Here is a 27889-nt window from a genome sequence, read left to right on the forward strand (position 1 = left end):
CACCTACTCTAGACTAAAACCAAAAAGAAAGGATAGCTGCTAGACTCACAGCTAAAATAATGTCAGTTTTGTCCTTTGAAATAAAAACCTGTCATTGTTTTGAAGCCTGACTACCATACTTAGTCACTGCGAATTTTAATAAGATACCAGCTGGACAAGTTAAGCTTCCACATTTTTATTACCTTGTATTATATATTCGACCTTACACAGCTCCCATTTTATCCTCACAATCACAACCTGTGAGGTGAGTTAGGATGAGAATCAGCAGCTGGCCCACAGTAACTCAGTGGGCTTCATTCCTGAGTGGGAATTAGAACCTGGTTCTCCCAGGTCCCCCAGTTCAACACTGATTTTCTGAAAGCTTGCTTTCATGGCAAGCTGATTGAATTAAACAATATAAAAGTGCTGACTTGCTGAAAAAATACATTAAGCTCAAAAATTTGATTATTCATTTATACATGATAAATTAAATTAATTATAGTTGATAACAGCAGCCCAATTCAGAAGGTTTTCAAGTGGGAGCACTTCATTTATTAGGGAAATTTTATCATTTCATTACTCGATGCCTTGTACTAAGGAAGTCTGAAATGTCAGTGGTTTCTACATTAGCAACTTACTTTCTGTTTACACAACTCACACAACCTGAAACAGCTACATTTGCAAAGAAGCACCCATGTTTTATTTATTGGAATTTTTTCATAATGCATGGAAAGTAAATCTCATCAACACCTCTATATGTTCTCTGGTATCCTATTCCCATGTAAGCATCTAAAGGATGATATAGTGTTCATATTATTTTAACAAAACAAGGACTAGGTTTTGGATGAACTCTTCCACAACACAGGATGTACAAATGAAGTAGCATATTTCATTTTAAAAGATGCCATCTGTGGCAACAGTTCTCTGCTTGTTTAAAAATAGTTAACAGTTCTCGCTTAAGGGTTCAGTCCCATGTATGTTCAAACATCCAAACAAGCAGTCCTATGACCCCCAGCAGTTTTGCTCTGTGCCTAAGGCACTTGCTGATGCTGCCAGGGTTTTACAGAGACCTAGTGCGGAGGTAGCAGATAGATCAAGGTTCTACTTGGCTCCAAATGCCAGCAGGATTCTTCCATTCTTTTACTACCACACCTCACCCCTGTCCTTCTTTTTCTTACAGTCGTAAGGCCTAATTTAGATAAATGTGCTTTCCATCGTTCCCTTTCCTTCAGGACCAATCATTCCTAATGTTTTTCTGACCTGCCAAGCTTCTGTGTTAACTCATTCATCATATCCTTGTGTGGTGGAAATAAGTGTTTGAACCGAAATGATTTATTCAGTATCCCGGATTAATTTGTTGCCCCTGTAATATGTCGAGTCACTTTTCACCACTGGTTGCTTGATTATTCTCTGTGAATAAGACACAAAAGGGGGACTTGATTGCTGTCAGCCATCTGCTGTGGAGAACAAGAGGTCAGTCACAACGAGCAGCCTGCTCATTTTGCATCAGCAGCACCCAGTCTGTTTTCTGTTCACGTGTGAAATCTACCGGCATGCCATCAGCTACCAAGCGGCAAGAAGACTTGGACTTTCTATCTAATATGCACCGGTAGAAGGCAGACCGTTAATCAGCTTCTTTTGAACGTTATTGTGATTAATATCCCCAAGATTAAATTCACTTCTGTGATTAAAGCAGCAAGTGTGCTGAAATTCTGTTAGAGTCAATTTAGTTACTATTATAGTTTTCAAAAAGAGAAGAAAAAAGCCCAGATTTGTAGGTAATTTCAGAAAGCAGGTTTGTCCCCCAGCTGTGTGCAATAAATGAAAGTTCAGGAATATGTTTATCTGAGGAATCAGTTATAAGTCAGCAGGGGCAATCTCACTTTAACATGGTAGTTCTTTGATTTTCTGAAGCAAAATGTTCCTTCCTCAGCCTTGTTATGCTCTTCTAATAGTTCTGCATGCCAAAATGATGTGAGGAAGCATAAAAAGACTGAAGAATTATTTGCCTTTGAAAATCAATAAAGAACTATAAAGAATTATTATTATCATGAATATAAACCACCCTTCACAGTTCATTTTAATTACCCTTAACTTTAAGCCTAATTTTAACATTAGTTTTTATTTTACGCTTCTTAGCTGTATTGTTTGTTTCTAATTAGAAGATGAAAGAAAATCTCTTTGTTCTTGGGTCTTTAGACATGTAGCTTCAAGTGCAATGGGCAGTCAGCATCAAGAAAGAGAAAATCATGGAGAATTGCAGTCAACGGAGCTGGCCGTGTGCACTGCACCTTCCTTTTGGGAAGGGCCTAGTGGTTACTCCACCATCTTCATGTCAAGGAATGCTCTGCTGCATGACCATCATAGGATTGTCAGTCATGAGACAGCGTGTTGGTGCTGAGGAGAACAGGGTAGCTTTTTCTCATGTGCAGCAGGTCTGTGAGGCTACTGCATCAGGGCCGCTTTTAGGGAGAGGACACCCAGGTGCCTGCCCCAGGTGTGCTCAGGAGATTCCCTTCACAAGTTCTGTGTTTTGTTGAATTGCTACCTACTTGTATGCTGCCTTTCAACCGAAAGTCCCCAGCTGTCTGATCAACAAGTGGAACAAAGAGTACAGTTTATCTTCATGGGTCAGGCCAGCAACATTTGAGAGAGAGATACAGGGAAAGAGATGTATTCTTAATGGAAATATTTATTATATCAGTGCTCGTATAGCCAAAGACAGGAGTGACTGAGATCATAGTGCATGCAGACTTATTGTCTGACATGGTAGGGATAAATCATCCATATAAACAGTACATCAGAGTCATTTGATAGAGTGATCCTGTACATGTGTACTCAGAAGTAAACCCCACTGAGTTCAATAGTACTTAATTCCAGATAAGAGTGTATAGGATTACAGCCCAAATAGGCTACAAATGATATTTTAGAAATAAGATATTCAGAAGCCCAATTCCTTGCCTGGGACGCCATTTGGTCTAGGGCTGCTGCCTCTAAGGACCAATAACCTGTGCATATATAGGCATATAAACATGGGTGCTGAAAGTCTCAAGGCTTCCATCTTCAAATGCAAGAGATCTACAAAGTTTTGGCGTTAGTTTTCTCTTGCTGTGATGGCCCCTTTTGCTGCAGCCTAGCTGTGAATTTTCTCCCTGCCAACCAGCTATGTGACTTCCTAATTTCCCAAATGGGAGAGTGGCACATATGCCATAATGTTTTTCATATATAGCTGCTGTGGCTGATATTGGGCTTTGCTTTTATATAGGGCCTTTGTGATATTGATAAAATGAAAAACATCAAAGCCCTCTGGCTTAAATCTGTTTGAAGCATATTAGAGAGTAGACTGTAAACATGAACAAAGAGAAAGGCCTGCTGTTGACTAATGAGTCAAGTATGCTTTTCATTAGTGTTCTCCCTCAGCACATGTGTAACCTCAACTTTTTCAAGAAGGGTAGGAACTAATTGGGTCTGTGGCATTGTGTGGGAGAACAACCTCAGATCAGCTTAATCCTGTTCGTGTGTCTGATGCTGTGTTAACTTCCTCTCCAGCTTTTATCAGAACATTATTTAGTTCAAACGAAATCTTCCAGATGTTTATGGACCCAGAGGACTAATCCAAATACCCAGAAACCTGGTTGTGTAGGAACTGATTGGAACAACACATTATAAAGATTTGCAGTAGTCATTTAGGAAACCTTATAGAAACTTCCCCTAGCCCAAAAGAAAAATCTGGACGAATTGGGTTTGTAGTTAGATTCTACACTTATTTATCCTAATATATTGGGGAATTTTAATAAACATTAGTGACCAAGGCCTTGTGTGTACTGGAGTTTTGAAAAGAGGTGCCCAGGATGTGCTCCCAAATACTGCAGTATGTCTGGTGGCAGCATGCAAATACAGGAAACCACAAACCTTTTACATGTACTGTGAAATTTAGACCAATGCAAATTTATTCAAATAAATTAATAAGAAAATAAACTCCCACCTGTTCCTGGATGGCCACTCCACAGAAGTGGGTAAGCTAGATCTTGAGTCCAGCATGTAGCTTGAAACAATGGATTTGTGAGCAAAGGTTCAGAGCTGAGGACACTGGGGAGGGGATCCCCTGGCATTCCTCACCTTTATAGCCACTCTTAGTTGCTTTGTAAAAATAGCAGTGTGGGAGGCATGGTTTGGCTAAAACCAGAGTGAGGGAAAGTTGGTTTATCGAGGGTTCCATGGCTTTTTCTCCCACACTTCAAGCATTCTTCTTAATCTAAGGAATTGCTCTTTGAGGTTCTGTGTTTGCAGATTAGGGCTGCAGCTCTCCACCAGAAGTACAAAAAAAAAAAAAAAAGATACACCTTCACTAAAATATTTTGTCCCAAATCTGAAGATATAACACAATAGCATTTATGTCTTTTCAGTACTATGTAAATCTACACACTTATCCCTTATTGAATAAATATAGAATTTCAGCTGTAAGTCCACTAAAGTTCTATTGAAAGGAATGAAACAAATTCCACCACAACTAACTTGTCCTTTTGACTTCACTGTGACTTCAGCACAACTAATGTTCTCAAGATTTGAGCTGTATCTGTCTCCTAGATTCATCCCACTGTTATTATGACCATACTTACCATAATATTTCTTACTATTGTGTTGCTCATCAAAAAACTCTAAAAAAAACATGTTAATATGTTTCATGGAAACTCTGGGCTTTATTCCAAACTAGTTCAACTTTCTATTCTTGGGTTGTAGTAGCTAAGATGGTGAAAATGTCCAAACAGAATGTCACTGTTGAGGAAAAGGCAAATTCCATGTTGGGGAACAATAGGAAGGGAATTGAACATAAAACTGCTGGTATCATATGTATTTATTTGTTAGATCATTAGCCTGCCCCATTAGCCAGATGGCTCCCTGGGTGGGTTACAGATAAATATATGACAATCATACTGCTCTTGTACAAATTGAAGATGCAACCTTCTTTTGAATGCTGCGTACATTTCTGTTCACTGGAGCTCAAAGGGGATGTTGTAGAGTTGGAAAGGTGCCGACAAGGGCAGCTCAAGTGTTCTCAGGGCTAGAACAACTTCCTTATTAATAAAAGGTTACAACATTTGGGGCTTTTTAAAATTATGCATAATGTGGAACAAATTGATCTCTTATAATTATTAGAGCATGAGGCGACCCAAAGAAGAGGAATAGTGAGGCTTTTGGGATATAATTCTCTGTCACAAGATGTTGGTGGCCAACAACTTGGGTGACTTTAGAAGGAGATTAGATACATTCATGGCGATTCAAGGTGATCAGTGGCTCCTACTCATAATGGCTGTACCAGGGGCCATTCTCAAAGGCAACATCCGTATGACAGTTGCTGTAAGATCCCAGCAGGAAAGGGCTGGGGCCTGGAACCTACCTCTGACTTCCACCTCCAAGGGATGGTGGCAACAAAGGTAGGGCCCTTTCAGTGGTAGCTACCCAGTCATTGAACGAGCTCCCCAGCGAAGCCTGCTTGGCACCAACTTTACTATCTTTTCAGTGCCAGGTAAAGACTCTCCTCTGTTGCAGGGCATTCAAGTAGCTTCTGGAGCCTGCTAGGTTTTAAACAGGTCTTAAGATTTTTTTCTAGTTATTATATTTTTTCAAAAAATCTGTTTTAAATTTGATATTGTAAATGTATGGTGATTAAATATGTTTTAATATGGTTTTTTTATATTGTATTTTTAACATACTGTTATGAACTGCCTAGAGAGCTTTGGCTGTTGGGCAGTATAGAAATCAATTAATTAATTAATTGATGCAGTCATGTCCTGCTTGCATGCTTCCTACTGGCAGCGGGTTGGATACTGTGCTAGACTAAATAAACCTTGGTCTGGTCCAGGACAGCTCTTCCTATGTTAATCTTGGAGGTTGGTTGGTTGGTTGTTTCTCTCCTTTGCTGCTCATCAAAGCTCCTCAAGACTTATGGATGTGCATGTCATTTCCCCAAAATATACAGTTGATGCATGCAAAAGTTACACTGATCAGACAAATTATGAATGTGCCAAGGTTTATTATGGAGAATTGTGTGTGTGTGTTAATAATGACAAAAATAAATAAACAGAAAATGAACTGCTCCAGCGAAGCTGCCCCATACCCTGCCCTTTGACTAATGCCTTAGCTTTGCAGGAACATTTTGCTTTTAAACAAACCTTAAATCCTTTTCTGAATCCTACAGTCGCACTTCTTTTTCAGTGTGGAAGAACATGTGCATTCTGCTATTTCAGCAAATTGCCACCCCACAGAGAGAGACAAATAGCAGGACAGTCTGAACCACCTCGCTGTTCCCAATGATACAGAATGCAATTGTATTTGGAAGTGGCTTAGCGAAGAAAAGTAGTGGGCATACATACACTGATCATTTGGCTAAACCCTGGCGCAGGCTAATGCAGGAGAAGCGGACTAGAATCCACAGTGCCAATTATGGTGGCATTTGCTTCTCATTTGCCATTACATTAATCGTCTTGCTAGAGTGGATCTAATCCATCTGCTCATAATTTATTTCTTTGCAATGAGATACTATTGTACTTTTAATGAGCTCATTCTGTCTAATTTTATTAGTATACTTTTCATAGTCCATTTTAATCACTTTTCATCATACTTTGGTTATGTACAAAAATGGTCATGGACTGGCTAAACAGAGAGCTGAAATGACTTCATGAGGAATGTAGGCGTGTTTGTTTTTCCCCAAAAAGTACAATTAGTTACAGATGGTAATTTCATTTTGCCCTGATTAAATGAGATAGGACTATAAAGTCACATTGGAATAGTGCGAAGAATAACATTGTTCTCCTAACTTTTAAATATGATTGGCATGTCAGGCTGCTAGGGGTCTTAGGTTACTAGATCCTGCCAAGTCATAGAGAAGGCTGCATTCCTTGTTGCCAGCGCTTCACTGAAGCTGGAGATATATTTTTTATTTATTTTAATTATTTTAATTTTTTGAGAGCAGAACATTATACAGTAGAGCTAGCCCTGCCTGTGTAGCACAGGCCCACTTTTCTGTTGAAGTGCTTATTATTTTCATTATTGATATTTTGCTAATCCAATCACTTATTGCCAGGCTAAGGTCTAGATGAGTCTGCAAGATGTTGTTGTAGTTCAGAGAAAGCTGAACTACAGGGTTACATCTTAAGAAGCCTGTGATAGCACATCTATGAGAATTCCTAAATATTTCCCCTTTAAAATTGTAGGTTGGTGGTGTGGTTAGAATCACGTGAAGGAACTGTTCTTTGTTTTCAACACATATTAACTCATGTCTTTTACATGTCATACTTCTTTTAAATAAGGTGATCTACTGGGCTAAAATATTTAAAGTCCTCACAGTCATAATACAGTTTAGAATAGCAAATGCAAACTGGAAAAAAATCTCATTTTAATTAAGTTTTCATTTACTGTTTTACTATGTTTCTGGGATCAATATTTATTAAATATTTGAGCATGCTTTGTAAGAGAAAGTGGGTGATATATATGAGGTCTATGTAAGGAAATGGCCTGCACAGATTGACAAAGACAGATATAGTCCATTTGCAGTGCAAGCTCCTTGGATTTATTCTAACATGACCCTGCTAAAATTAGCTGCCTTCAACCAGTTGGAACAATACACTTTATAATACAGATTCCCTTTGAAATCTACCTTGGTGCCTTTCTCTGCAAAATGCCGTAATAGCAAACCTAGTGCAAGGAGGAACTCTTGGAGAACCTCCAGTACATTCAGTTTTTTAAACCAATAGCAACATGATTCAAGTAGCAATCCTGAACCTACATATTACGAATAAACCCATTTCCACAGTGGGGCTTACTTCAGTGCAGAGGCATTAATTATACACTTTTCATTCCCTACTCATGACTGTTTGCAGGTTCTTTAATCAAGGTTGCTTCTTTTTTTAAAACAGGTTTGGAGAACTATTTTAGAGTTTGGAAAATGCAGTATCATCCATGCAAGTGAAAGAACTTTACTCTGTTTGTGTGAATGCGCTACAGTGACACTAGAGGTTATATAGGAGAAAAGCAGGAAAAAATCTTTGCACAGTGTTCAGATCTCAGTTATGTAAAGAAACCAATGTCAAGTGAATTAACAGGCTTGTATATAAAAAAGCTCATATAGAAGACTGCACTTTCTGTACAGTTAGCATAATTCTTCAGATTCTTTTGTGTTCCACGTCAAATCTTCTATGATCTGGTAGTACAAATTGTATCATGCTTTCACACTGTGATTTGCATACCCCCAACCAAATGTTCTTATGAAATCATTCCAGTTATTTCAAAGACTGACTACTTTTTAAAAAATGAGGCTGCCTGTTAAAAGAAATACCATTTGTTTGTTGGCCTCTCATCACTGAATGAACTTTCATCTTTGGATAAAACATTGGGGATGTTGCAGCACTGCAAGTTTCTGTAAGGAACTTGACAAATCCACATTCTCTTAACAAAATTCTTGGGGTGTCTTACGTGGAGAGCGAGAGTAAATGTCAGTGGCTGACCTCTGGCCAATCCATTTTACAAGGCAATATTAAAGCTGCCTTTGATCATAAAAGATTGGTCCTCCCTCGTGTACGGCATGCTTCCTGCATTCAAGATATCAGATATCTTTTAAAAAATAAAGATATCTTTTAAAAAACTGGCCATTTTTATCTAGGTGAATTGAAGACATCTTGACAAATATGCTCTTAATCAACAGCGATATCAGTTGAAAGCAAAGATTATTGTACATTACTTAAATGTTTGCAACATGCACAAGAAAATCCCCGTTCAGTTTTCTTATGACACTTTGTCGACAACAGTAGCAGGTGATTCAGGAATTTGGAATTTCCCTGTGATACCTTGTGCAAATTGTTGGACTGCGTGGGCAAAGTCTTTGATGGTGCAGTTGGTGGCAATGCTTTCCTGCTGTCGAAATTCTGGGCATAGAGGCTCCTGACTGGGCTCCTAACAGTTTTACACACCAAAAAAGGGCTTTGTCCTTCATAAGAAACTGCCTCATAGCAAGGCAGATTGTTGGCTTAGTCTTGGCTACACTGATTGGATTCTGGTTTCAGACAAGAGTCTTCCCCAGCTCTATCTGGGATGCCTGGAAGTGAATCTAAGACTTCTGTGAACAAAGCAGGTGATCTGCCATAGAATTGTAGGCCTTGCTCAAATGTAAGAGCAGTCTCCAACATTTTGTATTCAATTTTTAACTAATTTAACCCTTTAGCACCAAGTTTCTGACCAAATGGAGCCTTCAAAACTGATATGAATCACAAATTAATACAGTACATAGTATATAGGTCCATATTGTACTAAAAACATTGCACTGTTAATTTCCTTTATTCGTATATAAGAGAAGTATAAAAAGTGACATAAGGCAAATTCTGACTGGAGTAATACACAAGGTGAAGAGGAAATAGGCACCCCTTGTGGAATGTGTACTTCAACATATCATTCAGAGCCAACTGTACCGTTAGGGAGAGTACTGTCACTCAGTACTGGGAGCAGAATTATGTTTCTAAACTGGCATTCTCTGTAGCCCAAAAGTAAAATTCAGCATCTACCACAGTCAGCTTTGATATATGGAATGGACAGCAGGGACATAAATTCCCCACATGATTATTTATCATGAGGGTGAAACAGTTGGAGCCGTCTGTCTCTTCTCCAGAAGTGACCATCATTATTATCCTACTTTCTGCATATGAAACCAATAACATTATTATTTCAGTCTTGGATAATTCCAGACCAGAAAATAAAACAGTGTATTCAGAGGTAATTTGGCTCAGTGGTGGAACAACAGCTTTGCATGAAGCAGTCCCAAATGCAATCTTTGGCATATCCAGACAAGGCTGGAAAAATTCCTTCAACTCAGTGTCAGCAATATGGGGCTAGATAGACCAAGGGTTGGACTCAATAGAAGACAGCTTTCTTTCTCTCAAGGACAACTTTACAAAAGAAATCTTTTCTTCAAAAAAATCTTGGAACTACCAGTGTTACACTTGGTCTACAGGAGATTTATCAGAAATTTAAGGAATATTTTGACTGTGTGGCTACATGGGATAAGTTTTCGACTCATGGCCATAAAATGACAGAATTGCATATTTAAGATTAAGTTGTGTTTAATTTTGGTTATGCTTCAGGACCAGTTAACTCTGACAAATGTGTATTGAACAATGGGAATCTGGAAAGTACTTCTGCCCCATTTCTCTTAATGTTTATTTAAAATTACCCTTTCATTGTCCATATGTGACATATGTGACAATCATGTACAATTATTGTGTATGATTGGCTATACAGTAACCAATTATATTTTAACATTTCAATACAGGATTGTGGCTCAATCATTCATCCAGAGGAATCCTGTGGTTTGCAGCCTCTCTCTGCTGAATACCTGTCAACCATTTCAGAGACACAGTTGAAGACATGTGAAACGGGGGACATGAAAGGTACATGAAACGGTTTCTACATGTTCAGAAATGCATTCCTATTCCTCCTAATATGGACGTTCTTTTAAGTCTACCATGGAAAATTATGTTATGGTTTAAAAAAAGCTAATACATCACCTGATAACTATAACCTTACATAAATGCTGAAGATTTGGAAAACATAGGTCAGAATTAATTCTGTGTAGTTCTTAAGAAATAAATGATTGTTTAATGTATAATCATGTATTAATACTGTGTACACTCATGGAGCTTATTATTCCTAGGTAATTCTTCACAATTCCTAGGTATTCTGATACTTAATCCTATCTGGGTGTAAGTCTATTGAGCACAGTGGGACTTGTTCATACATGCCTATACCTCCCAGGATTATTCAACACTTGATGGCTTAGCAAAATGTATGAACTAATGAACTGCATTGTATCTGAGTCTGTCTCTGCAATGATATCAAGTGATACATTTGGTATGTGATCTTTGACCCACCCACACTTCTTTCTGCTCTCAGGATGTGTACCCATATGTGAACCATCCTTTAGTTGCTATTCTGCTTTTTTAACCTTCTCCACTGGGTCACATTCTCCTTTCTTTATGAGACATTCATTGTTGGAGTAGGTGAATGGAAAATTTCTCTGTGCCAAGAACTGCCTGTGGTCCCCATGCATAAGTACATCCTTTCCCAGAGAAGGTTTCTTTATATCCAAGAGCACGTCCTCTCCTTAACAGCAAATACTGTGTACTTAACAGGAGTCCAGAGCATGACAATCCTCTGTTTTCTAGGACAATGGATTGTGCCTTGTCTTAGTTGTTCTGACAACAGAACCTGTGACTGGAGACAAATAACATGGCAGCCACACAACTGTCAATATCCCATCCTGAACAAATCAGAGCTCCAACAGTGTGTAGAAAGAAAAAAGGTATGTCATAAACTTGGTACAAGGAAGCGATATTATTTAATATTTCCCTCTTAAATTATAGCATTGGCACTTTTAATAAGTCTTCACTTTACAAGGTTCAAATAGTAAAAAAAAGTATCCATGAGATGTCTGAGTATCGGTCGAGATTGAGAACTGCTATATGTGGTTGTTAGAGAGTGACACACTTTGCATGCACTCTGTTTCTTTTGCTGGATGCCTAATGCATGCCAGTGCTTCTGCCTACTAATCTTATCAAGTCTTCTTTCGCATCCCTGTGCAGGTCTCAGAAGGACCTCACTAGACTGACTTTACTTATAGTGAAGATTCTAAGATGGCTGCTTGGAAACGCAGTGCTTCTTAATAGGCATGGTATGGCTGACAGAAATCTCTGGCTCAGGTGCAGGTGATGCAAGTTTCCAGAAGTAAGTAATGAAGCATTACAGATTTTGCTACATATTATCTAAATTAAGGGAGCATTCTTAGAAATAAATCCAGGAAAAAATTCCTGGAACTTCCCAAAGATCTCAAGTAAACATATACTGATATGTATATTCTTACACTAACCCACACTTACTTAGCACATGTCCCTTCAGTTTCATATGACTATCCTTTTTTCCTCTTCCCATCCAGAAGTATACACTGAATTATTATTAGTCTGAAATCTGGCACTTACTCTATAGTCACTTTTACTGCTATAATTTAATCAAAAATAATCTAGAGAAAATGAGCCTCTCTACTTACAAACCTAGGGTCCAGTCCTTGTAAGGAAAAAAGCAGCCCTTAACTGTGGCCTTTATCTGACTTAACCTTTTCTTTAGGTTAATCACAGCATTAAAGGAGAAGTACCCCATGTTCCTTTTTTGAGGCCTAAAAGCTAGATCCTAAAACCCATGTCAAATACTATCCTTTACGCTAAATTACATGGCTTGGATCCTGACCTGCCACTGTCAAGCGTATGGTGCTTCTTCATATACGAAGTTTCTCCCCTACACAACTGCCCACACAATTCCAGAAGATTCCACATGTTTTTGGAAGCGTAGAAAGGTTTTGTGAGAGGGAAAGGGCAGGGAAGTCCTGCTGCTCAAGCAGAGTTCTCACTTGCACTGCTTTGAATCCAGCTGCTTGTCTCCATTGAGAAATTCTCCCTGAGGCAGCTTGTGGCTCATCACAGCCTTACACATCTTCTATTAAAATATGGAAAGTGGATGTACAGCATTAATCATCTCTGAAAAAAGGATGTTGTAACTGCAGATAACTTTCTGCAAGGCAAGGTGCTGCGCACTCTCACAGGAACCTGCTCCATGTGTCAAGACAATTTAGGCTACAACAGCTCACTGGGTTGTCCAATGAATGCAAGCTCAGTGTGCAGGGGAACCAGTGAATGCCTTTGGGAATGTAGAGTGAGCTCGCTTTACCCTTGTTTTCCACTAACAGTTGTAACCGCCTGTATTCAAATCGCCTGTTCACTTTCCTGCATGTGACATTGCGCTTGAGTTATTTCTGTCAGTACTAACTCAGGACCACCTGTAGTGAAAGAATAGATGCAGATTGGCTGAGACATGGAAAAGGGGTTATAAATTCCCCAAAGCCTTTTCTAAGAGGGCCTACATAGATTAATGGTGTTTTAGCAAAGCTAATTAGTCATGTGCAGGGAATGAAAATGTGGCTGGGAAGGAGTTTTTTATTATTATTTTAAAACTCATTTCATTTCATATTATATGTCGGAATTTGTCTCTGAACTCATTATTAATGCAAAGTGTATGAAGGCTATATTACATCTGTTAGCTTGTAACCACATGGGGAATGACATGAATTTAACTGGGTAGGGGGAAAAACTGAAATCCAAATAAAAAGTGCTTTAATTTATTTTACAGCTGTATGACAAAACCTCATATAACTTTATGGCTAATTAACTTTTACTGTAATAGGTCTATGATCTGCTGAAGCATAACACTTTAATTATTGTGTGAGGCAACATTTCAGACAAAGTTAAAATGTGGAATAGGTCATGAATAATAAGTTGTTATTCAAATAACTAGGTATATATAATTGCATAGTTACATTGTAAGTGAAAGGGGATGAAGCATACACTTTATCATTCTGAAAAAATGAATTTACATTTTAATGTTTAAATAAAATGCCATCAGCAAAGTATGATTAAGAAGAGGAAATATTAAAAATAGTATTTGCCAAAGTACTTAAAATTCACCTGCAAAAACAACATATATATTAGCATTTTAGAGATAAGATGTTTGCAGTTCTTATCTTTACCTGAATTATGATCTTACCTATCTGTGCAAATTAATTCTATTCTACTTGTCGGGTCTTTTATTGTTCATGTTTTATGATATACTCCTATTTTCTAAACATAATGGGATTTTTCTATTCAGCCCTTGAACCAGGAAACAATCCCACATACAGTCAGTAAATTAGCCCCTATCAGTAATAGTTCAATTCTGCTTAATTTTGAGTTTGAATTCATTCTGCAACAGAGTATTCTACAGTGCAGGGCAATATGCTAATTGTTACAGCTTTTAGTAGGTAATTTGTTATTTGATCATCTTAAATCCAAGTTGTTTCATGGGATGGGCCCATGTGGGGTTCTGCTTACACCCACAGAATCAGTGGGAGGAAGCAGCCCCATTGGATCTTGTTCCTAGACTCAAACTCCAGGAAGGATAACATTTTAAAGCACTAGAATACAAAGCAAACTGCTAACTGAATCGTCAATGACAACTCACTTTAGGCTTGTTTGAAGTAACTGGAAGCCTTGTGGTAGCTACTTCAACACTCTCTACATGGTTTTTATACCTGGCAAGTACTTTCAGAAGTGCCATGTTCTGCTTCGTAAATGTTTGTGGGTATGCCATGCATATCTTTGAAAAGGAGGCAACTTTCAGTTCAAGAGTGGATTTAGCTTCCCTGATCTTTCCTGACATCACTGGGCTTAACTATTGACTTATACTAGATTTGGGTCATTTCCACTTGGATTAGATTCCTCTCCCTGGTCTGTTCTGGAATCTTCATATTTGGATCCTTGTCCCAGATAGATTCCATTAGGTTCTCACTATACTAAAATAGATAATATGCCTCTATTGTGGCAGTGAGAGAGATGTGATACGTATTTTCATGTCAATTGCAAACTAACATACTTTCACATGCAAAATTAATTTTATGAGCAATCCAGATTTAAAGATTAGCAAGAAAACATTTGTGTAGTGGACTTTTTACCTCCGATCATCGTGTCGGTTCTGGTGGTAACTTTCTGCCAAATTCCATTTTTCATGCTAATAATGAATTGCCAGCTACAGCTGCATGGCAGTATATGTGACTGAAACGTTTTTTAGAGTCTAGGATTGGCCCTGCTACTTTCACAGCTTCTGAACCACCTGTGTTACTGGAAGTATTGGTTGTTGATTTCTTATTTGGCTTATTTTTTGTTTTCTCTTCAAGATGTGGTTTACATTTTGTTTTGTAAAATGCAAGAATAAATAAATCTTTATGCACAGGAAGACAGAAGTCAGTAGCACAATCCAACAGTTATATGTAGCACTACATGTGCACAGCACCTGAAATGTATTTTGAAATCTGGGGAACAACAGAGGGGTAGAAAATACTGATTCCAGGCACTTGCCTAAAGATACGGGCAACTGGTTTTCATCAGTTCAACTGTAAATAGCTATTATCACTCCCAGGTATCTGCATCCAATTTAGCAATTGTGACACAAGTACTATATTAACTACAGAATTAACTTTGCACACCTCTATGCACACCCCTTTTGTTCAAGCCGTGTGCTGTATTATTTTCAGACAGACAGCTGTCACAGAACAGCTACGTCTAGGGACATTTTAAGTCTTGCCAGAGTTAGAACTGGAATACCAGTACTGAAAAATAGGAATAGATACTTACACTGCATCAGAAAATTTGCTGTTATACATGTAGGGTGCATATCTCTAATTGCAACCCTGTTTAAACCAAAGCACATAGAGATAAGCTGCTTTAGTTCTGTGAAGGCCAGCCTGTATGTTAAACACTGTATGGTTTTTGCCTTTAAAGGTTCTTTTCATTGGTGATTCAACTAACAGAGGGATGATGTATTACCTGATAGAGAGAGTAAACGAGACCCTTCAAGAATGGCAAAAGGCTCATGACATGAAGTTTTATCCTAATGTAAACAATGGGAACACTTTCATTAGCTACTCATATTACCCTCAGTTTTGGATTGATGTAAACCAAAGACCAACCTTTGAAGAAGCTCTAGAGCAGCTGTTACTCAGGTACAGTGCAACATTTGCAGGCAAGGGGTCCTTACCATTTGGACAATCGTTTGCTAATTGTCCTAGTTGGCAGCCTCTCCATGCCAGCATTCCAAAGCTAGGTGTGGGAAGGAATTTGCGTGAGACCTAGAGTCTATGGGGGAGCCATTACGTGATGTGCTGTGCTGTTGGCAATGAGGAACTACTACAACTCAGAGCTGTTGCAATTCCTTCTCAGTTTACATCCCGCTTTCCCTGTGTAGAGCTGCCACAGTTCATACAGATTTCTTCTTCCCTTCTCCTCCTCTGCACCCGGATGTTTTTAGAATCGTAGAATAGTAGAGTTGGAAGGGCCCACTATGACCATCAGGTCCAGCACCATGCTCAGTGCAGGACTCCTAGTTATAACAACCGTAACAGATCGCTGTACGGCTGCATCTTGAATTGCAGGCATCTGGACAGGCCCACAACCATGCTAGGTAATTGGTCCCATTATCATTTTGCTATGCTCTTAGTCAAAAGTATCCAATTTTGCCATAGTGGCACAAGTACTATATAACTACAGAATTTACATCATTTACACGTGGGTCTCGGTGGCAATTTCCACGTGGGAAAGAACACACACCACTGCAGAGGTCACTGTGAGCGACCACTACCTGTGAGATACTGATATTCTACTGTGTGACTGAAATGGTCTTCCCTGACAGAGAAGATGCCACTTTCCCAAATGTGCCTCATAGATTTATGGAAGTAAAATGAGAAGTATTTAATAAATACTTAAGCTAGAATATGCGGAGCCTCAGTCCTGTGTGGCTAGGAATGATCTGTAAGAGAACTGGGATGCACTGCTGCTAAAAATGTGCCATCTGTCCTGATTCTGAGGCAGAGTTCATTTTGTGGTTTTGCCTTTCTTTCTCATTTCAGATCACAGCCACTTGAGAACACAGGCCAGACTATATTGGTTGTTGGAGGTGTCCAGTGGCTTAATTTCAATCACTTACATATTATTCAAAAAGTACTTAAACGGTAAGTGTTAGTGCTATAGATTTTCTTTTCTTTCATGCTCATCACATGAAGCAACTGCTAGTAGCCCTAACAATAATTTCCAATATTGTTCTCCATATGTTTAGTATTTGTTTACACACGTTGATCCTCAAATCATTGCACATTATGTTTCTCTTGGGGGCATGGTACTTCCCACTGCAGTGCCTATTTTTATGATAAATTCCTATGAATTAAATGCAGTGTTTAAAAATATATAATATGCTATGTGAATCAGAGCCACAAAAACAATTAATTGAGGTGGAAGAAGACCTTCTGGGCCACTGCCAGTGCTTTCTGCTCCGAGTTCAATGAAGCAGCTTTCTACATGCATGATATTTGCAATATATGGGAGTAAAATAGATGCACATCAGAACATTCATTTGACTGCAGATGTGAACAGGACATACTGCGTTGTTTTCTGTGGGTGGTGTGGTAGGATAGAAGTGCACCTCTGAATGTACGTCTTGCTGAAACAATTGCCTTTGCTTCCCTTCAATTTAACCACTAACTCCACAACCAAATCTCAAGGCAAAACAAGAATGCTATCTCTGAACAGCTCTTGTTCACCAATAAGGCTGGGATTTTCTTGGGAAGCCAGAGTTTGTTTTACACCCCAAGGTACATCCTGGATCCATGATCCACCTTCCATGAAAGGAAAGGCTTTGTTCATGGAAGGCTACTCCTCTCAGTTCTCCCCCACACACACACACCCCAACACACACACAGATGTACCCCACAACTCAGTCTATCCAGCAAGGTCTCCTGAATGTCTTTGTAGTATGTCAGGGGACTGGCAGGGCAGCCATGGGAAACAGGAGGGGGGACTGTCCACTTCCACCATCCCAGTCACTCATGTTTAAATCTGGATACATCCCAGGGTTTTCTTACCTATGCCTCCAATTTGCAGGAACTCAATCCCTGGGCCCATTCTGCATCTGAGTAATCCCTTTTACTGGCAGCAGGCAGAGAGTTGTACTCCTCTGGGGCCTGCCCCTCTCCAGAAGGTTTGCAAGCTTCCATCCTCACAAAAAGGCATTCCTTGCTCATACTGGTGCACCATCTCCACACGTGCCACAAGCTTTATTGTCCTTGGGAAGTATGAAGTGACGTTAGAGGTCCTTTCATCAAGAGCTCACACTAAAGCTTTGCTGAACCAGAAATAATTTATGTTGATAACACATCAAAAGGCTGCAATCCTAGGTTCACTCACCTAAATTTAGTGAGACCTACTTCAGAACCAACGTGCATAAGGGTGTGCTGTGAAACTGCACTGCATTGTATCTCGACATTATATAAGATAATGAACTTTCCTACACAAGATAATTCTCATGCACTTCTCATTCCCTAGTCATAGTTGTTTATGCGTTCTTTAGACAATGATCTGACTTTCCAGTTTCAGTTCTGTGTCTATGTACTGCTTTTGGTGAGACTTTTTTCGAGCAGAGAAATGTGGCATTTAATTGTGAAACTGGCAGAGCAATTTCTTTTTGTGTTATTCCAGTATGCCACACTGCCATCTACAGGTTATGTAGCAGAGAAGGAAATGTTCTTTGTTCAGGACTTAGATGTCAGATTCTGCAACACAAGTAAAAGTAGCTGATTTATAGTCTCATGAAGAAAACGTCAAAGAAATTAGTTTTTGAAACTGTATATTGTACATTGTTTTGACAATCTGTAAACAAAATATATTTGATTCGTTTGATCTGTAGAACAAATCTCTCAAATATCCTGGTAATAATAAAATCCTTGGGAATGGGCTTTCATCTGCCAGTAGATGGAATACACTCTTTGTCACCGGTAGGTTATATTTGAATTATCATTTGCTAAATCAATTGTGCCTATAAACTGCATCTTGGTCTTAAGAATTATTTTAATGTGCATGCAGGGGAATGGCACATCAGCTTAATATGCTTTGTCAAACTGTGCTGGTAGGCCCTTTGTAAGAACTTTTATGCTTGTCCTGAAAGTGTTGGGGCTACAGTTGAGTATCTTCACTACTATTATATTGGTTTTAAATCCAAGTACTTGGTCATATGCAATGGGTATTTGGGGCTGCTTAAATTTAAACCATGGCTCAAGAATTTATTCTAACTGTTTTAAAAATGTAGGTAGCCAACAGAGTGAAGCCTTAAGGCTGGGGTGCAAAACATCAGACTGGAGGAGGTGGAATCTGCCCCACCTGGATTTCCGAGATGGCGATTTTCCCTTTTCCCAACTGACAGTCTTTTAGTGGCTTCCCACCCACCTCTTGCCATTCTGAAAGACTGAAATGCTCGAGGTGCCCATTCCACCTGGTCACAAAACAAGAATTAACGCTTGAATGTGTGTGTCATTCTCATCTGTCCCTATCCCTTCCCCCCTTTTGAATCTTAACTATTCCATCAAAACAGACAGACTCTGCCTTCTAGGATATTGTCTCTCATTCTTTTTTCTTTTTTCTCACAATTCCAAGCTGGAATCTGTTGGAACCTGCTGCAAAAGAAATATACTTAAAGTGGAACATTCTGAGCCCAGAATTTGTTTTGAGTACCAGAACCCAAAAGAGCACACACCCCTGAATTACATTGGAAGGCTGCAGGCACTGGCTATGTCATTTTCTTAATCTTTCTGCAGTGCAGTGCTGATGATAGAAAAATAGAAAGCAGGGCCAAATCTGCTTGGGCCGTTTGTTTTAGAAGGCCTTTCCCCTGCATTTTGGGAATGGGACTTTCTATAATTACTCTGCGATGAAAGAAGTACACTTTGTACCCACCTCCAAACTGAAAACATGTTTATACAATGACATAGAAGCAGTATCTAGATAATGCCATTTAGACAAGGGGCACTTTGCAAAGTAACAGCCTTGCCCTGTGCAGCCTGCAATCCAAAACTCAACACAGGGAGAGAAACAGAACAAGGAGAAGAAGGGAGGGGGGTGATTAAAGCAGAGAGCTTGGGTGTGTACTCAGATCAATGAGACTTTAGTTATGCATGGCTACAGTTCTATTGATTTCAATTGATATACTTTAAGTGTGACTAAAACCATAATCCCATGAATGTTTAGGGGGGAAATAGTTTTACAACGCCCTGCATACATAGTAGGTTTTGATGTCTGCCCACCCTCCTTTGGAATATTCAAGCCGCAGGAGGGGGTCACTGTGGTTTATTGTGTTGTGTCAACCTAGCAAGGGTGGCTTATGGGAGGATTAAGCAACCTTTGCATAACCTTTGAAGAATTAACAGGGTTACATCATGAATGTAAACTATGGTGAGCTCTAGTGGTCATGGGAACCAGCCAACGGTGTGGTGGCCCACAACTCGTCTCAGGATAGCACCAGGTGTTACTGGCTGGGGCACCAGGACCAAGGGTGATGGAAGCAGATAGAAATCTTGATGCAGTGCAATAGGGGCAGAGGCAAAGAAGAAGCCAGGAACAAGCAAGGGTCACATACCTTCAAGGCATAGCAGGACTAGAGGCAAAGACAGTGTCAAGAGAAAGCAAGGGCCTGATACCCAGCAAAGCCTGGAAGGTCCACAGAAGAAGGCAAAACCAGACACGGGAAAGGTCAGGTATCCAGCAAGGCATGGAAGCTGCAAAGGTGAAGGATGAGCTAGGGACAAGCAAGCTCATAGCAGTGAGGCGTGGCAGGCCTAGACACAAAGGCAAGGATCAGACACCCAGCAAGGTGGGGTCAGACCAGCGCAAGGGCAGGCAGGTACAGGCAGGAGTCCAGGGCAGGGTAAGACTGGACACAGGATCAGCAAGGGGCTGCAGCCACCATGAAAGCCCATGTTGTTCTGGCAAAGTTGAGCAGCATGGGAAGGGCTGTCACAGAGCTTTCCAAACCCCCCAGCTGCACTATATGATTGCACAGGCTCCAATTCTTGCAAGCACCCATGGGTCTGATCCTGATCCTGCGGGCTGTTATCCAGTGAACCACATTGCCCTTCATAATCGTGCCACCAGGGGAGTCAAGTTACTGCTGCAGGTCCTGACAGAAAGGTCAGTATTACATTTTAAACAGCAACAATCCGAAACAAAAGCATTGCAAGAAGTTGCAAATCTGCTATCGTGCCATCTTATGGTTAGTTGATAGAATATATAGAAAGAAAAAGAATTCAAATCTCTGGCGGAGGAACCCCAAATGTAAGAGACACATTTTTCCCCACAATGAAAGCTGAACACTCGATAAATTTGTGGGTTAAGACCCTCAAATAGAGAGGCCTGAAGAGAGAAGAATTAAGATTTTCTTCTCCAGAAAATGTCTGTACATATTGTTTGTAGGCTACTTCTGTTATGATATGTCTTTGTTTAACTGAAGTCTATAAGGAAACTGAAAAGATAATGTGCAATCTCTTGATTTAAATTGCAGGCAGAAGTACAGAATTTATGGAATGAAAATCTAGCTATTCTGAACACTGCAAAACAATATGGCTATGATGTGGTTGATACTTTTATTGTTACTATGGGGCGGTACAAGGAATTTTTGCAAGGAAAATGTGGGTGCCATTTTCACGAGGTAATCATCTCTTGTCAATGTTCGTTTTAGCAAATGATTTAGGGCAGTTTGTTTGTTTACTATCTGCTCTTCAACCAACAAAATGGAACTTGCATTTGCTAGCAGATTGAAAACTTTTGCAATATGAGTGCATTGGGATACCCAATGCTACAACTTTATGCTCGCTTCTGTAGGCACTAATTGGGGAATAAGCCCTACTGAGTAAACGTACATGGAGTGGCAGGGTGATCCTGGGCAGGCTAAAAGAACAGTGCCTGCTTCTTGCACTCCTAGGAAGTGAGATGCAGGCGCTTTGAGAAGGGCCCCCCAAACCAGCACCAGACTCTTCTGCTGAAAATCGACATGCTAAAGCTCACCTTCCTTTGTCCCTGTGTATTTACAGGACAAACAGACGTCCTCTTCTCATGATTCTAACATGTATAACGTGGTTATTCAAGATGAGTGGTTCTCCACTCTGCCATTTACAGTGCTTTAAGCATTTTTTCTATATTAAACCAATTGACTCTCAGCCAGAAATAGACAAATGGAGAGCAGCCCTGTAAAATATTAAACAAGGCAAAGTTTGTCCACTGTTTTACTCATAGGGAAAAGGAACATATTCTCATATCCCCTTCTTATCCGTTGCAACTTTTATGCTGAGGTTTATAAGACCTATGCATGGTGCACCATGAATTGATTTTGGGTGGAGTTCAGTACCATGGACAGCTCCTTTGAAGCTCAGCATGGATGATGCAATGAAAAAGGAGTCACCGGCCTGCCCTGAATGTTCTCAGGAGCAGACATATTCCACACTTCTCATTACTGGATTTTGCACATACTTCCATGCACTCCATGGCTCTAATGTTCTTGATGTGGGGCTACCTTTGTGCTTGGTCCTGAAGCTGAAGCCAGTGCAGAGCACAGCAGCCAGGATCGCCTGACTATGTACAGATCTTATTGTGCCCTGGAAGCAACTTCATTGGCCATCTATTAGCTATCAAGTGAAGGACAAGCTCTTGCACTTAGCATACACAACCCTGAACTGATTGGGACCAGGACCTGGCAGATGGCCTTCCCCAGTGCAGACCTGTGTGATTATTCAGTTCATTAGAGGAGGTCTTGCTGATTGGGTACTTGGGAGACACCAACTGTTGCCTGCTTGAGGCACTAATTAGGACTCATTTCCACACCTAGGCTTTCTGTGAGTGGTATCCAGTTTGTAGTTAAGGTGTTGCATTGGTTTTCATGCTTTTATTAATGTTTTATTTAAAATGTATTCAGAATTACTATGTATTTTAAGTGTACTTAGTTTCATGTATATTATAATGTATCTAAATTTATTTAATTGCCTTGTAACTTTTCTTCACTTGAGAGCTATTTTTAATCTGTTAAGAGGCATATACATCTATTAAATAACTATGAAAGTCATGACTGCAGGGTGATGCCAATTTTATAATGGAGCTTGACCCCTGTTGATGGGGGTGGGTTAGTGTAGCAGAGAGTCACCATCTCCTGGTCCCACCCCCTTTTTCCCAGCTGCCAGTTGTCAAGCGGATTCTCTGCTTTTGTGCAGGTTTCCCCCCATTTTAAGAGTCTGAAATGCCCTTCTTAGTTACTAGCAGTAAGAGCTTTGCATCAGAATGCACTGGTATTTTTGAGCCTGCCACTGTTGACTTCAGCATCGCCCACCCCATGGATGCAGTCCCCAGATGTTCCTCCAAAATTGAATTCACCTCTGGGGTTCAAAACACCTGTAAACCCAGAGCCTGCCATTGCCTAACTGGACAAAGATAGAAAGTTGCCATCCCAAAACCTTGGAGCATCTCAGAGATGCCTACATTTCTTCAAAATATCTTAGGATGCAAACCTTTGGATATTTAGACTAGCATTTTTGGATGTTTAGACTAGGATTTTTTCTGTCTTAAAAATGCATAAGATTGTTATCCAACCTATAAATACTTTGTCCATTATGGAAATACTGTCAATACTGTTAAAGTTATCACTTGATGGAAACACTGTGCTTCTTAAGCAGCCTCAATGAAAAATATGGGGTAGCACTTCAAAGCATTTCAGCGTATTGCTTTGACTAGAGCAGATGAGAGGCAATGAAATGAAGAGGAAAGGCAGCTGCATCAACTTGTTTGGTTTCAGGTATCTGACTTCAAACCAGTACAACTCCTCCTACTGTGATAAGCAGGACTGGGCGCTCAGGAATTACCGTGTATGTGCCATTTCAGAATGAAAACAGCTCAGAATAGGAGGAGACAGGTCAACAGGCAATCGTGTCAAAATGCCCAAGTTGTCTGGAAGTGAAAAGGGGCAGCAACTGCATCTTCCTCTCTGTCTCAATGCACAGTAATGCCACTTTGGCAACGGGGGCCTTACTGACTGAAAAATTCTTGCGAATCCCTTTGTGGAAATCTCAGCCTCTCCTCACAGTAATAGAAGGTTTTGTATGCAGTTGTTGAACAAGGCTTCAACAGGAATCCTGCTGTTTCCTGGGCAGGTTTCACAAGGCCTCGCTGCTTTCATTATGAAGGATGAGTAGAGTACAGTCCTGATTTGAGGCAAGAGTGCTTTTCCCCAGGGCGAGAGAGCTCCGTTCACTTGCCACCTGTGCATCAGGATGGCTCCGCTCAATCAGAAGAGAGGCAGAAGAGAGCGAGTGTGGTGCAACGGTTAAGAGCGCGAGGCTGGGACTCAAAGGCTCTAGTCCCCACTCAGCCATGAAGCCCTCTATGTGGCTTTGGGCCAGGCACTGTCTCCCAGTCCAACCTACTTCACAGAGTTGTTGTGGTGAGGACAAAAAGAGAGGAAGAGAACCTTGTAAGTTGCTCGGAGTTCCTTGCTAAAGGAAGAAAGTTAGGAATGGGATCTTTTATTTATTTAGAAAATTTCTAGGCTGCCCCATTTGCCAAAGCCTCGGGGCGGCTTACAAATACAAGTGATATAAATGAAATGCAATGATGATATAATATATGACAACATAAGCAGGGATCTAAAGCGAATGAATGGTTCTTTAAAAAAATATAAGCACAATTTCTGCCGATACTTACCAGCACCTATTCAGATAGATAGCTTGATAGCAGGGAGAGGTTAAGCTAAGAACCTTTGTCTTTGGCATCAAGTTTTCTGTGAGGAGGGCTTTTTTCCTTCCTGTGGTGTGGCTGCCATTTTACTGCCCCAGGACCCCATGAGTGATGCCAAATGATGACATAGCGCTGAGTGATGCTAGGCGATGACTCACGTTTTCCACAGTGACAAGTGTCTGAGTGTGAGGGAAAACCTGTGGAAACAGGTCTGCATAGTCTAGACAGCAGGATGGGAGCATTTAGCTGCAATGAATTCCCCAGTGGAAATTCACCTGGATACCTAGAAAATTCTATGATAAAATAGCAGTGTTTTTTAATAGTCGAATAGTTCATGACTTCTGGGATGTTTTAGTTGTCCTACAGTTTTGAGTTCAAAGAAAGGGTACTGATTAGGTCTTATTCTGAAAAAATATTAACAATAACTATTTGGTTTGATATGGGCTGGTCACTGTGCAAAGTAGATAGGTATTATAGGAACAATTGTTGCATTCCTGAAGGCACAATTTGAAGTATAGGCAGTGGCAGGCTTTTGAACAAGTTCCACTCCTGAGAAAATGCAAATTGTCAAATTTGTATGTAAGTTGTCTCCTCTTTCCCCACTGCACACAGCAGCAGCACCCATCTTCCCCTTTACAGCATCAAATTATGATAGGCTTTCCCTTCTTCTGCTTCAGCTACACCAGCAGAGGTGTCAAGCTGCCATCCAGTCCTCAGCCAGCCCTAATAAACCAGGGAGAAGATTCTACTATAAGGCCTCTAAACAAACCCCAAATCAAACAGCAGTCATGCTTAGGTATCCATCTGTTGAGCTTACACAGATGACTTGTTCTTTCTGTTTCCTGGAAGCACCAACATGAAAGTTTCACAAGAATTCAATGTCTTCATTTTCAGGTGGTGAAATCCAAAACATCTGAAGGAAGTGATCCCGTGGCCATGACGTTATCAAGGCCCTATGCTCTGGGCAAATATTTCAACAACCGGAACAACCTGATGAAACTGCAGGCCTACGCATCCAGTTCTCAGTCCCCTTATCACGTGCGGGGGCCAATCAACCAAGTGTATTCAGAAATACTCCTCAGCAGGATCTGCGCATATGACAGAAAGGTTGTTGGAATGTAACTTCGTTTGGCTGAAATGCAGAGTTCACATTGCCCTGCCTTCCCATGTGGTGATCCGGTCCATACCAGATTTATTACACACTTTGAGTGGCTAAACATACCAGCGTAACTCAAGACATGTGGCGGTTTCTGCAAAGCCTTATAAAATCAAGATGTGTCTCCACAGAGCTGTGGTTTCAGAATGGGAGACAGGGAAACACAAGAAAGGACGGGAGAGAGAAGTTATTTGAACTGTGGCCAAAAATTAAAACCATTGTAAGTTAAGTCAATGTAATATTGTGTGAAAGGAAAGAATGTTTTCAATGTATTTTGTAGATAGTGCTCAAATATAGGTACAGAGTATAATGATATATCACCTATATATAACCAAAAAATTGCATTCCATTTTGAAGAGCTTTATGACATTGCAAGATGGCAGTATAGGGATATGCATTTAAAAGCAGGTGTTGTATTTGTATGGGTGGAACTAGATATGCGTTTCTAAGGTTTGCATTGAGAGAAAGATGGCATCAGCCCTTCTCACTGTAGTCACAATAGCCCCCAAGACATGAACATGGAGGGAGGTCATGATGTCTTTTTCTGGCCCTAATCAACCTGGGTGGGTCAGGGTGAGCTGAGCTGATACATATCAGGGCTACAGATTAACCCTAGCCCCACATGGCAACTGCTTTGCTAATTGGAATCATACTCTTGCCCCATGGAAAAGAAAAAGCAAACAGCATCTACCTGGATTGCTTCCAGGCATGCGTCCTTACAGAGAGCCATTTATTTTATGGGGCAGTTGAAAAGAGAGAAAGAAGAGAAGGAACCTTGGCCTGACTTGGATTAGAGAATAGATAGGCTGAGGTGTCCCTAATTAGTCTGTGGAATGACACATAGATTGAACTGGGGACACACTGGCTCACTCCTGGGGCTTTTTGACACGAAACTCCTAATCTGCTGCATCTACTTCTGGTTCATGCAGAGTTGAGATCTACATACTGCGCAAGTCCTGCTTGTCCTTTCCTGGCTTTTCTGCTATATAACCTCTAGATGGCACTGTGGTATAGCAGAATAGCACAAATACACCATTGGAACTGCTCATCAAAATGCTACCCAAGTTTCCCTGCTCTAAAAAAATTAACTGAAAGTGCTGTTTCTAAGCAGACGCAAAACTTGCACAATCCTAATATATCTAAAGAACCGACAAATACCTGTAAAGAATGACAAGAAATACCTCATTTGTGAAAGTTCTAAGCCCCAGCTAGAGTATAAGAGTTTTCTGTTGTCTTTGTGACTCTGGTTTCTTGTGCTGTCAAATGTCACTCCCAAAGGTTCAGGGCAGCCTCATGGAAGTTACAGATGCCACATGCTGAGCTCACTGGACTGCCCCTTTGGATTCCAGCCACAGCTCAGCAACTGCATGACCTGGGTGTTGAATTTCTCCTGGACTTTTGTACATTTCCAACTTGCCACCTTCATCCTGCTGAATACAGATTTATGCCCATAAAAAGAGCTGTTTTCTAATATACTTGTGTTGGCCTCAAACCTTGCACATAGCACAATTCATTTAGAATGGACCCTCATTTCTCTCTGTGTGCTGCTTTGTAGTGGTTTTACAGAAAAGGTTGCATATTTATCTCAGAAATAATTTGTACAGTAATTCCAAGCAAGAAGGTGTCAGTCGTGATGTCAAAGAGCTCCTTGAGAGGAAGACAGCCTGCTTTATTGAACAGAGTCTTAAAAATCACTACCTTCTAAGATGTCTTCAGATTTCTGCATAGTAACTTTCACTGTGTTCATTAAGGTTTTCTTTTGTACTTTATGTGCTTTCCATGTGCTGGATTCCTTGAATAGAAGCAGACACTTAAAAGAGGTTGCCTGGATAAATATGTTTATACTGAAAGTAATGTTCTAGTTGGACTCTTGCTAAACAAAACCCCAGGAATAATTCTGGTTATGCTAAACTTCATGCTGGCAAACGTGCCATACAGTTTCTGCATATTCACCATTATATGGTATTCCTGTGTGTAGTTCACTGTATTTAATATTTCTCAGATATTGCTATTTTGAAAGCAACCTTTCAATGCTATATTTTTATACATATATTTTTATATAAATGTATCACTGTTACATGCAAACCAAGCTATATTTAATTTAATAATTAGTATCGACCAGAGATTCCCATCAGTATTATTTAATCTATAGTTAGATAGTGATAAATATAACTGTATAGAAAAGAGAAAAGATAAGTACAAAATGTCCTCGAGATAACATTTGTTTTTGTCGTTTCTTTCACATCACCACAGTATGTGAAGAAGTTATGGTAAATAGATGAAAATATAGCTTTATTGTACATACATGATTTTCAGTTTGCGGAGGCACGTGTACTTTCTTCTTCAGTGCCATTTATCATGGTATTCCTGTTCCATTTTTAAATTTCATAATTAACCCTTGCATAAGGATACACAAAGTATTTAACTGATAGCAAGTCCCTCTGATTTCAGTGAACTAATTTTCAAGCAAGTGTGTTTATGACTGCGGTGTGAAATCATGAACATTCCAGGGAGTTGGTCTGTAAAATCTCTCATCTGT

At 40.0% G+C, this 27889-nt stretch overlaps 1 protein-coding gene across 4 annotated transcripts in view; it reads left to right on the forward strand.

The window, feature by feature from the left end:
* The window catches only part of CPED1 (cadherin like and PC-esterase domain containing 1), a 111191-nt gene extending 83810 nt beyond the window's left edge, over window positions 1–27381 (forward strand). For all 4 annotated transcript variants that reach the window (XM_044423116.1, XM_044423117.1, XM_044423119.1 and 1 more), the window contains 7 exons: window positions 10298–10415; window positions 11190–11326; window positions 15384–15604; window positions 16508–16609; window positions 18337–18424; window positions 20980–21126; window positions 25089–27381. In XM_044423116.1, the coding sequence (XP_044279051.1) occupies window positions 10298–10415; window positions 11190–11326; window positions 15384–15604; window positions 16508–16609; window positions 18337–18424; window positions 20980–21126; window positions 25089–25316 (1041 nt within the window). In that variant the 3' untranslated portion in view covers window positions 25317–27381. The remainder of the gene's footprint in view (window positions 1–10297; window positions 10416–11189; window positions 11327–15383; window positions 15605–16507; window positions 16610–18336; window positions 18425–20979; window positions 21127–25088) is intronic.
* Window positions 27382–27889: the final 508 nt, after the last annotated feature.

This window comes from Varanus komodoensis, unplaced genomic scaffold, assembly GCF_004798865.1.
Source record: "Varanus komodoensis strain SLA01 unplaced genomic scaffold, ASM479886v1 scaffold13_1, whole genome shotgun sequence".
In the NCBI taxonomy this organism is placed as follows: Eukaryota; Metazoa; Chordata; class Lepidosauria; order Squamata; family Varanidae; genus Varanus; species Varanus komodoensis.